This window comes from Lampris incognitus, chromosome 8 (genome assembly GCF_029633865.1).
Source record: "Lampris incognitus isolate fLamInc1 chromosome 8, fLamInc1.hap2, whole genome shotgun sequence".
In the NCBI taxonomy this organism is placed as follows: domain Eukaryota; kingdom Metazoa; phylum Chordata; class Actinopteri; order Lampriformes; family Lampridae; genus Lampris; species Lampris incognitus.
The window spans coordinates 28,844,043-28,855,949 of NC_079218.1; the positions used below are offsets into that span (position 1 = coordinate 28,844,043).

Consider the following 11,907-nt stretch of genomic DNA (forward strand, 5'->3'; position numbering starts at 1 on the left):
GTGAGCCTCCAGTGATAGAATAAGAGATCCATAATATGTCAGGTTTCAGCCCCCCCCCCCCCCATAGACCTGTTTTCCTAATATATTGTATTTGGTGCAGTCATCGAAACTCTTCTTAAGGTCTCAGCTTGATTACTTGTAATCAAGAGTATTAAGTGGTGTCTAGTGACAAGCTCAAGTGGCTAGCAGAGGGATCAGTCTCTACAAGTGTGTATAATCTGCGGGTGTGTTCGAGAGTGACGGGTATCAGAGTCAGAACTGCTGACCGGTGTCTGAATGAACATATGTCACCGCTGGCAACTCACAGGGAGCTTCCCCAAGTCTTCCCGGAGCGGCTTAGTGGGCGGGATAAAAATGGCAATCTTTAAACAACACTGCTCATTTGATTCCCTACTAGACCACAACACCCCCACCCCCCCACCCCACACACAAACACATGACAGCCTTTTTTATTTGTTTTTGTTGGCATGTGTTTTCTAGTTCCTGGTCCACCGGCTGGAATCAAGGCAGTCCCATCCTCTCCCAGTAGTGTGGTTGTGTCCTGGCTGCCTCCCCACAAACCAAATGGGGTCATTCGCAAGTATACTATCTACTGCTCCAGCCCAGGCTCCGGTCAGCCGGTAAGTCACCCAAGACAGGTGGGTTGGGAATGTTATATGTATTTAAGTAACATGCTACCTCATGACAGAAAAATTTGTTGGGGATTTTCCAGTTAGTACTGATTGAAGGATAAAATATTAGTAACCACCATTGTTCAATGAACCTTAGGTGGGTGTGTGTGTGTCTGTCTGTCTTTCGTTGTGTCTCTCTTTCACTCAGTTTGCACCATTGCTTTATTTCCTGCCCTCCCAGATGAACAGATGAGGTTGTCTTGGCAACGTGATGAGACGTAGATATGCAAATGAAGTAGCGAACAAGCTCACACATGCACACTGCCACATCTGAAGCTTGGGCGCTCACACACGTATACACACACACACACACACACACACACATATACTTAACATTTTCTATTTATACACACACCAGCGGCACCTCATCTACAGTTAGACCATGCTCATACAAATGCATGCACACCAACACACACACAAACCTGACATCAGGGAAGAACCTCGCCTTCTTATTATTCACATATACTCCTCCCTCTCTGTGCATGAGCGCCATGCAGATGAGCATTGGCATGGAAAAGAGAGGGAGGGAGGGAGGGAAGGAGAGACCCATAGAGGCAGGAAGAGTGAGCGAGAGCGAGAGAAGGAAGAGATGAGTGGAGAGGGAAAAACAGAGACAGACAGGGAAGGAGGGAGGAACAGAGGAAGATATCAGTCACACTGAGATGAGAGTGCTTTTGTTCCCCCTTTTCATTATCTCCCCGTATCATTCCCTGGATCACCACAACACTGCCTGATGCTGTACTGGAGGAATGTTCTTATGTACTAGTACGCACAAACACACACACACACACACACACCCTCCCCTGTCCTCTTCTATCATTTGCTCCTCTTCAGCTAGGTAGACAGAGTGGCAAAGATAGATAGATAGATAGATAGATAGATAGATAGATAGATAGATAGATAGATAGATAGATAGATAGATAGATAGATAGATAGATAGATAGATGGATGGGGGGGGCATACGGTTAAGGAACTGAACTCTGTACATTGAAAGATGAACCGTTCCAAGAATGAAAATAGAGATGTGAGAGACAATAATAGCAGGTGCACATTTGAGCATGTGTGGTAGCGGGTGTGTGGTAGCGGATGTGAGTAGCAGTTGTGCCCTCGAGTATCTATGCCCATCACGTGTTTATTAGCGTGAGGATGCCTTTCCTGAAGGCGTGTGTGCATGTTTGCTAACTTGTAATATCATACCTAACGGACCTTACCTTACGTGACCCACCATGTACCCGGTGTTTACAAGCGACCCCATATTACTACTGACACGAAGTTATGTGCTCCCTGCACCAGGCCCCCAGCGAGTACGAGGCCAACCCAGAGATGCTGTTCTACCGCATTACCCACCTGACACGCGGCAAACAGTACCACATCTGGGCCGCAGCCGTGACAACTGCCGGCCGTGGCAACATCAGCGAAAAGGTCACAGTGGAGCCTGCTGGGAAAGGTAGGGTGCACCAGGAGAACCCTGGAGTGGAGGGGAAGGGTGGAGTAGATTTTGTATGAAAGTTACAAGGGAGCACATTATTTAAAAAAAAGAAAAAGAAAAAAAGATGACTATGAAGCAAAGATAGTTTCCTTTACACAGTTTGTTCCCATCAGTCTTATTCTCCCTCTCTCTCTCTGCTATTGATTGACAGCTGTAGTATTGATTGAATGCTGGCTGTGTTGTAAGAAGCGTTGTTGTTAATTATGTGGTGATGAACAGGGCCGATCCAATAAACTGACCCGTGGGGAGAGGGGTAGGGAGGTGAGAGTCGATAATGGGGAGGATCTGTGGAGTAGGCGGTTGATAGACAGAGAAAAAGTATGAGGAAGGAGCTGTGTTAAACCGCTGCTTTATGGCTTTTCTCCACCAGACGAAGGTGGACTTCCCAACTCCACACCACACACGGGGAGCTAGACATCCTTGTTTTGGAGAGATATGATATCAGGGTGTGTGAGAGCTGTAGAGACAAGGCTGCAAATTTTCACTTCAGCTGCGAGAATTTTTTATGGTTGTGTTTGTATCTGTTAGAAATTAGAGGTTTATTTGTACTTTTTGTTTATAATACCTGTATGTTGTGTGTGTGTGTGTGTGTGTGTGTGTGTGTGTGCGCACGCGCACAGCCCCAGCTAAGATCCTGTCCTTCGGGGGCACAGTCACCACACCCTGGATGAAGGAGGTGCGTCTGCCCTGTGGCTCGGTTGGAGAACCTGACCCTGACATCAAATGGACCAAAGACAGGTGTCAAGAACTCATCACACACCACTTCAGCAGAGTTTCAACATCATTGCTCACTTCTACAGATAGTGCGTCAGATATATGCACATGAATGCACTACACCACAAACTGTCCTGAGACGTTACTCTAGGATGCAGGTACTAATGTGTGTAATCTATGTGGCCCTTGTCAGTGAGGACTCTGCCATCCCGGTGACAGCAGATAGTCAACGTCAGATCTTGTCCAATGGTACGCTGGTGTTGCGTTCAGTCAAGGCAGAGGATTCTGGGTACTATACCTGTACAGCCACCAACACCTTGGGATTTGACACCATCATAGTCAATCTTCTGGTGCAGGGTGAGAAGAAAATCAGACACTGGGTTTGGATAATATTGACTTTTTATGGATTTCCTGTGTCTTTATGTGATTGTTTTGTGTGGTTGCTCTGTCACGGACTCACTTATCTGTCTGTGTGGGTATATCCAGTTCCTCCTGACCAACCACGCCTGACTGTGTCCACTACCTCCACCTCCTCCATCACCCTTGCTTGGATCCCGGGGGACAATGGTGGAAGCTCCATCAGAGGTGAGCCGACACCTTCCAAGCCACTTAACTTTATGGGGACAGACCACAGCAAAACGACACACGACCACCCTCACTGTCATTCCTTAGTAGCTCTGTGGGTCTCTTTGGGTGTGCTTCACCTTCTGGTCATAGCAGTATGAATTTACCCTATTAAAATGAACACCAAGCTTTGTGATTCTGGGTAAAATTGGCAAGAGACCATTATGAATTTATGTACAGACATCTGTTTCCCTCTAGTGTCCAAGTTTTGTAGCAGCAGTAAAACAAAATCAGTGTCTTCTGATACGTAGAGTATTTGTGCCACAGCAGTGATTCCTGTATTCAACCCTTAAAACCGTATTTGTATGCATCTGCAGGTTTTGTACTGCAGTATTCTGTTGACAACACGGAGGAATGGAGGGATGTCTTCATCAGCTCCAGTGAACGCTCCTTCAGGCTGGACAATCTGCGCTGTGGTACCTGGTACAAGGTCAAGCTGGCCGCCAAGAACAGTGTGGGCTCTGGACGGATCAGTGAAATCATTGAGGCCAAGACCCACGGAAGAGGTGAGGAAAGGTCAAAGAGGAAATGCAGTGGACTAGGGAGAGATACTTCCCGTAGGGCGGCATGGTGGCCCAGTGGTTAGCACTGTTGCCTCACAGCAAGAAGGTCCTGGGTTCGAACCCCAGGCTGTCCCAGGTCCTTTCTGTGTGGAGTTTGCATGTTCTCCCTGTGTCTGTGTGGGTTTTCTCCGGGTGCTCCAGTTTCCTCCCGCCATCAAAAAGACATGCATGTTAGGGTTAATACTCCTGCCTGTGCCCCTGAGCAAGGCAATGGAAAGAAGAACTGAAGTTGTTCACCGGGCGCTGCAGCTGCCCACTGCTCCTATTCAACAGGATGGGTTAAACGCAGAGAACAAACTTCATTCTAACCTTTACAATGACAAAATAAAGTGGCTTTCTTTCTTTCCAAACTGTGGCACCACAATAAGAGTAAAATTCTTCCTGCTCATACGTTGTTTCAGAAGGGAGAGATCGCACAAATCTCCCGAACTAAGTGGCTGCACCGCTCAGTGGTTTAGTGTTCACCCCACAACAAGAGGGCCCTAGGTTAGATGGCCCCTCTGTTTGTAGTATGTTCTTCCTGTGTTCATGTGCATTTTCATCTAGGTCTTGTTTCCTCCCACAGTCCAAGAACATGCACATATGTTGAACTGTAAACACTAGTTGCCCGTAGATATAAGTTATCGTGATTGTAATTTTATTTGTCCATCCTGTGGTGTACATGTGACCTGTCCAGGGTATCTCCAGCCTTCTACCCAAAGTATGCTGCGATGGGCATACTTTGGGTAGAAGTATGCCCAAAGTATGACCCCGAAAGAACTAAGTGGGTAAAAAAAAAAAATGGACATGCTGATGAATTAACACTGATGGCCATGAAGAAAAAGTATCTTTCTTAAACTCTGGGGGGTTGCTTTAACGTTACATGAGAGAAAGTTCATTTTGAAAGCAAGAATCAATACTATAACATGCAGGTGTGCCAAATTATTGCTATGCAGTTATTGGTTTGGGTTTTTTGTTGTGTGTGTGTGTGTGTTGTTTGCCAGTTAACTTAAAGCTGCAATGAGTTTTTCATCCATTATTTATCAGTCCCAATTTAATTTTCATGACCGACATAAGCAAATGAGACCATCCGTGAGAAGACTAGATATTGCTATATAATGATTCCAAATGTTTGTCCCTGGGGTCAGATTACCGGCAAAATGTGACAAAACAATTTAGTCAGCCACATTACCTCATTGCTGTATATCTTGCAAAACGCCTGTTTTTCCAAAACACCACTAAATCGCTCACATTCTTTTCAAAACAAATGCACGAGTTACCAGAGGGTGAGTGTAAAGCTTTGCAACAACTGTAGTTCTTTGAAACCGCTGTTGTCCACAGGGGGACCCAAAGTCAACAGAAATCCAAAAATAGCAACTTTAAACAGAAGCTACTGCAGCAAGCACAAAAACAAATAACATGTTATCTTGTGATTTTCTGTCATCGTAAGACCCCATCTATCAGCACTGACGGTAAGCAATGAACAGTTTTAGCTGGAGTATTAAAAATTTTAAAATCTCACTCTAACTAGGATATATTTTGATGCCCCAGGCCGTCCCAGGTCCTTTCTGTGTGGAGTTTGCATATTCTCCCCGTGTGCATGGGTTTCCTCCGGGTGCTCTGGTTTCCTCCCACCATCAAAAAGACATGCATGTTAGGGTTACTACTCCTGTCTGTGCCCCTGACCAAGGCAATGGAAAGAAGAACTGGAGTTGGTACCCAGGCGCTCCTATACAATAGGATGGGTTAAATGCAGAGACCAAATTTCATAAGAATACAATGTCAAATAAAGTGGCTTTCATTCTTATCTCTGATATCCCAGTGTTACTGAGAGTGTTTCTCAAATGTTATAACTTCCAACAATGTCCCAGATTAACGAAGTGGCCAAGAGGTGAGAGTATTATTGTATTTGACAGTACCCTGCCTAATTACCTGTCCTTGTCTGTCGTCTACCTGTCCTCTCTACAGAGCCTGTGTTCAACAAGGACCAACCGCTGCTCACTCACATCAATTCCACCCACGCAGGGCTTAACTTGCAGGGGTGGACCAGTGGTGGTTGTCCCATCACTGCCCTAATGCTTGACTTCAGGCCCAAGGGCACCTGGGCCTGGCAGAGCCTGAAGGCAAACTCTACCAGTCAGCTCTTCCTCAGCGAGCTACGTGAAGCCACCTGGTATGAGCTTAAGATGAAGGCCTGCAACAGCGCTGGGTGTGGCAACCAGAGCTCCCAGTTTGCCACCACTGACTATGATGGCAGTAAGTATCTCTAATTTACTTTGTCACTATTTCAGTCTCACCCCTTTAGTTTTCACAAAAAAAACAAGGTCACCCTTCTGTAATTTGCAAGAGTCAAATTCACATGATGACAAGAAGCTTGACAGTTACCTAAAGGGTTGTCTGTCATTCTCTAGGATGGTCCTTACAAGTGTCTATTGCCGAAAACCAACCAAACCATTCTCGCTGTCATCTCTCCCTCACTTTCACTGTCCTTTTTACTTTTTATTGTTGTGCCCATTTCTAATTCTGTCTCTCCCTATTTTTCTCCTTTTCCAACTTTAGGTACCATCCCTCCCATTAAGTCAGCTCGTGGAGAGGGGGATGACGTGAAAAAATTGTTCTCTATCGGTTCTCCCGTTATCCTGGTTACTCTTGGTGTTGCCTTGCTTTTCATTATCCGCAAGAAACGCAAGGAAAAGAGGCTCAAACGACTCCGAGGTGAGAGAAAGGGAGAGGCAAGAAGTGGGAAGTAGAGACAAACATTACTGCGTGAGGCAATGAATGTAACGCATTGAGACACGTTGAAATGATGATAATCACCCTCAGCTGCAGCCTGATCAAGGTTTTTCTGTCTCTACAGATGCTAAGAGCCTTGCAGAGATGCTTATTAGGTAAGAACCTCACTTCAGTTTGATATTGATATTTCATCAGGTTTTATGTCAGCCTTCAGAGGATGAATTGTTGTTGGCAAGTTACAGTGGTGATAAATAATAAAGAACATAAGTTCAGAAAGCAAGCAAATTTAAGTCAATCTATGAACGTAATAGAAAACAATCTCCTTTGTGTGCGTGTGTGTGTGTGCACAGTAAAAACAACCGCAGCATGGACACTCCCGTAAAAGGTCCTCCTCAAGGCCCAAGGCTTCATATTGACATCCCGCGGGTTCAGTTGCTTATCGAGGACAAGGAGGGCATCAAGCAGATAGGTTCGTGGCTTCATACTGCAGTCAGAACAAAAGACAATATCGAACAATATAATATCAATTAAAAAACCAAATCAATGTGAGTGTCTCTTTTTAATGCTGTCTAGTAGTGCGGATTTGTGAGTTGCAGCCCTCTTGTGGCCTGTAAAGGCGTTGCAGGAAGACCAGCCACTGCATGCTGTCAAAACATCTTAATCCCTTAAAATTATAGGATTAAATTTTTGAATCTGAAAATTCTCCTGCTACTGTAAAAAATAAATAAATACATGTTTTATTTCAAATTTGTGTAACACAGGAAATGTGTTTTTAAATCCAGTGCCAAATGGCTTTTGCATAGGATATGGATGTGGCAATGTTAAATGTGTGCTAAATTTGAAAAAGTTTACGCTCATTTGTCAGTTTCTGGATTATATGGATGTGAATTATTCATTTGTGCTACACTGAGCTCACAAGACCAGATGTGACTTTCAATTGAACACTTGCCTCTGTTGATGAAGGAAAAATGTTACCGTGAAACAGGCCAGATATTACTCCTGTGTTATTGTTATAATACAGCAGTTGCTGTATAATGGGGGCTGGAGGGCTGCAGATTTTTTTCCAGATTTTTGAGTGTGCCATGGAATTCTTAAATTTGGGAATGGCTGTTCTAGTATGTCAACCAAGGTGTTTTTGAACAACGTTTATATTGTTTTCTCTCTTCCCTGTAATAGGGGAGGACAAGGCAGCAGTGCCAGTCACTGACACCGAGTTCAGCCAATCAGTGAATCCCCAGAACTTCTGCACAGGTGTGTCTCTGCACCACCAAGCCCTCATCCAGAATACAGGGCCTTTGATCGACATGTCAGACATCCGCCCGGGCACAAGTAAGCATTTTTCTTTTGAGTGAAATAATTATTTTTGTAGCATGAGATGCAGTGGTGTTTTACAACGTACAGTGGCTTGCAAAAGTATTCATACCCCTTGAACTTTTCCACACTTTGTCACGTTACGACCACAAACATAAATATATTTTATTGGAATTTTATGTGAAAGACCAACACAACGTGGCACACAATTGTGAAGTACAAAGAAAATTATACATGATGTTAAATTTTTTTTACAAATAAAAAACTGAAAAGTGTGGTGTGCAAAAGTATTCAGCCCCCTTTTCTCTGAGTGCAACCAATTGCCTTCAGAAGTTGCCTGATGATTGCTGAATGATCGAATGTTGACCTAATGACTAAACAGTCAACCTGTGTGTAATCTAATCTCAGGACAAATACAGCTGTTCTGTGACGGCCTCAGAGGTTTGTTAAGAGAATATTGGGGAGCAAACAGCATCATGAAGTCCAAGGAACACACCAGACAGGTCAGAGATAAAGTTGTGGAGAAGTTTAAAGTAGGGTTAGGCTATAAAAAGATTTCCCAAGCTTTGAACATCTCACGGAGCACTGTTCAATCCATCATCCGGAAATGGAAAGAGTATGGCACAACTGCATACCTACCAAGACACGGCTGTCCACCTAAACTTACAGGCCGAACAAGGAGAGCACTGATCAGAGATGCCGCCAAAAGGCCCATGGTGACTCTGGACGAACTGCAGTGATCCACAGCTCAGGTGGGGGAATCTGTCCACAGGACAACTACTGGTCGTGCACTGCACAAATTTGGCCTTTATGGAAGAGTGGCAAGAAGAAAACCATTGTTAAAAGAAAACCATAAGAAGTCCCATTTGCAGTTTGCCAGAAGCCATGAGAGGGGCACAGCAAACATGTGGAAGAAGGTGCTCTGGTCAGATGAGACCAAAATTGAACTTTTTGGCCTAAATGCAAAACGCTATGTGTGGCGGAAAACTAACACTGCACATCACTCTGAACACACCATCCCCACTGTCAAACATGGTGGTGGCAGCATCGTGCTCTGGGGGTGCTTCTCTTCAGCAGGGACAGGGAAGATGGTCAGAGTTGATGGGAAGATGGATGGAGCCAAATACAGGGCAATCTTGGAAGAAAACCTGTTGGAGTCTGCAAAAGACTTGAGACTGGGGCGGAGGTTCACCTTCCAGCAGGACAACGACCCTAAACATAAAGCCAGGGCTACAATGGAATGGTTTAAAACAAAACATATTCATGTGTTAGAATGGCCCAGTCAAAGTACAGACCTAAATCCAATTGAGAATCTGTGGCAAGATCTGAAAACCGCCATTCACAAACGCTCTCCATCTAATCTGACTGGGCTTGAGCTGTTTTGCAAAGAAGAATGGGCAAACATTTCCGTCTCTAGATGTGCAAAGCTGGTAGAGACATACCCCAAAAGACTTGCAGCTGTAATTGCAGCAAAAGGCGGTTCCACAAAGTATTGATTCAGGGAGGCTGAATACTTTTGCACACCGCACTTTTCAGTTTTTTATTTGTAAATTTTTTTTTAAATCATGTATAATTTTCTTTGTACTTCACAATTGTGTGCCACTTTGTGTTGGTCTTTCACATAAAATTCCAATAAATTATATTTATGTTTGTGGTCGAAACGTGACAAAATGTGGAAAAGTTCAAGGGGTATGAATACTTTTGCAAGCCACTGTATATCCTGATTTTTCTGTGCCAGACCCTGTTTCCAGGAAGAGTATAAAGTCAGCTCACAGCTCCAGGAACAGGTACTCCAGCCAGTGGACGCTGAGCCGACCAGGTCAGAGCCAGTCTACAGCCTCCGCCCGAACTCTGACCTCTGACTGGCGCACAATGGGATCTCATGGCATCACCGCCACTGAGAGTGACAGCTACAGTGCTAGTCTCTCCCAAGACACAGGTGGGTAAAGGTAGCGCCACTGACATAAGAGTACTTTACTACTACTGCTACTACTATTGCTGTTGCAACTGGTAATAAAGTGGGTTTTTTTTTTTTTTCGTAGAATGGATTTTTGCTTGTGTATTTAAAGAAGATTCAGACTTCATACTTGAAAACCTTTTGCCTTTAAACTAGACTTAAAAACAGTAAAAGATGTTCATCTTTCAATCAAGAACTTTCATATTGCAGAGCTTTTCACACCCAAGATCATTGAACTCTTGGGAGTTAAAAGGTATTTAAAGCAGTTTAAAATTCACCTGTTTCTCTAAAGAGATAGGATCAATATCCCAGTTGTTACGTTCCTGGTTTGTTGCATAAGCGAAAGAACAATATGGTTGAGGCAAGGTTATTGAATAGTTGTGCCACATGTCATGGGATATTTGTTTGTTTTGCAGATAAGGGCCGTAACAGTATGGTGTCAACAGAGAGCGCGTCTTCCACCTATGAGGAGTTGGCCAGGGCCTACGAGCATGCCAAGCTAGAGGAGCACCTGCAGCATGCTAAATTCACCATCACAGAGTGCTTCATATCTGACAGCTCATCTGACCAGATGACCACGGGTACCAATGACCCAGCAGACAGCATGACCTCCCTCAGCACACCCTCTGAACCAGGCATTTGCCGCTTCACTGCCTCACCACCCAAACCCCAGGACTATGACCGTGGCAAAAATGTGGCAGTGCCGATTCCCCACCGCGCCAACAAAAGTAAACATAATCAGAGGGGAACCGCACACAGAACATCACAAAAGTCTGCTTTCAATTGAATTTCCTTTTTTACATTTAATGTCTCTGACATAATTCTGTCTTTCTCAGGCGAATTCTGCAACCTACCCCTCTACATGAAAACAGATCCATTCTTCCGTAAGCAAGGGGAGCTGCATGATCCATGCCCGGCAGTGCCACCACGAGAAGCCTCAATCCGCAGCCTGGCACAGCGGGCGTACCACACCCAGGGCCGCCACATGACTCTAGACCCTGCCAAGCAACAGGCCCTGACGCTTGGCCACTCTGGGTTGGGCAGCTTGGGTGTTAGCTCGGGCACTGCCACCCTGCCCCAGAGGACACTCACCATGCCCGGTTCCAACACTGCAGCCACAGCTTCAACTTCCAGCACTAGCAGCAACCCCACCAACAGTAACAAGGTGGGGGGCTCCAGAGACTCACTGCTAGAAAGCAGCTCCTCAGCACTGGGGAGACTGCAGAAACAGAGTGTGGGCGCCTACTCCAAGTCATATACGTTGGTGTAGTCCATTCTCTGGCACAGACTTGCACTGCTGTCCCACCCCTCAGCCAGCCCCACTCTGGTACTCTGCATTCTGGGCCAGAAAGGGCATGCAAGCATCTTTCTTTAGACCCAACTAATGGCTAACTGCCTGGTGTCCTGCCTAGTTTTCCTCTGGAAAGGCTTTCTCTAAGACAGAGATCCAGTAACCTTCCTGATTCATGCTCACCTGGGACAGAATAAAACAGACTCCAGCTAACTGTTCCACAAAGCTGGAGGTCAGCTTAGCTCAGCTCACATGGAGTCATACACTGAGGAAACTAGGAGGCTAATACATGGTCATTTGGAAATGTTGACTATTATTTGTCGAGTTAAGAGCTCTGTGTTTATGATGGTGAAGCCCATGTTATGAAGCTGGGCAGTCGTGCTCTTTGGTGCGCGTGCGAGCATACATGCCCACATACACACACACACACACACACACACACACACACACACACACACACACACACACACACACACACACACACACACACACACACACACACACACACACACACACACACACACGTCGTCCTCCATATTTTCTCAACGTTAGGTCAATTGGCAGGACTACCGATT

At 45.2% G+C, this 11,907-nt stretch overlaps 1 protein-coding gene across 3 annotated transcripts in view; it reads left to right on the top strand.

The window, feature by feature from the left end:
* Positions 1–11,311, top strand: part of LOC130117201 (cell adhesion molecule DSCAML1-like) — a 69,579-nt gene extending 58,268 nt beyond the window's left edge. For 2 of the 3 annotated variants that reach the window (XM_056285374.1, XM_056285375.1), the window contains exons 20-33: positions 481–620; positions 1,965–2,118; positions 2,781–2,898; positions 3,068–3,231; positions 3,361–3,459; positions 3,816–4,004; positions 6,009–6,296; positions 6,600–6,755; positions 6,898–6,928; positions 7,124–7,242; positions 7,950–8,102; positions 9,823–10,023; positions 10,458–10,769; positions 10,878–11,311. In XM_056285374.1, the coding sequence (XP_056141349.1) occupies positions 481–620; positions 1,965–2,118; positions 2,781–2,898; positions 3,068–3,231; positions 3,361–3,459; positions 3,816–4,004; positions 6,009–6,296; positions 6,600–6,755; positions 6,898–6,928; positions 7,124–7,242; positions 7,950–8,102; positions 9,823–10,023; positions 10,458–10,769; positions 10,878–11,311 (2,558 nt within the window). Of the gene's footprint in view, positions 1–480; positions 643–1,284; positions 1,323–1,964; positions 2,119–2,780; positions 2,899–3,067; positions 3,232–3,360; positions 3,460–3,815; positions 4,005–6,008; positions 6,297–6,599; positions 6,756–6,897; positions 6,929–7,123; positions 7,243–7,949; positions 8,103–9,822; positions 10,024–10,457; positions 10,770–10,877 lie in introns of all 3 variants that reach the window. The other variant, XM_056285373.1, reaches the window with a different exon arrangement.
* Positions 11,312–11,907: the final 596 nt, after the last annotated feature.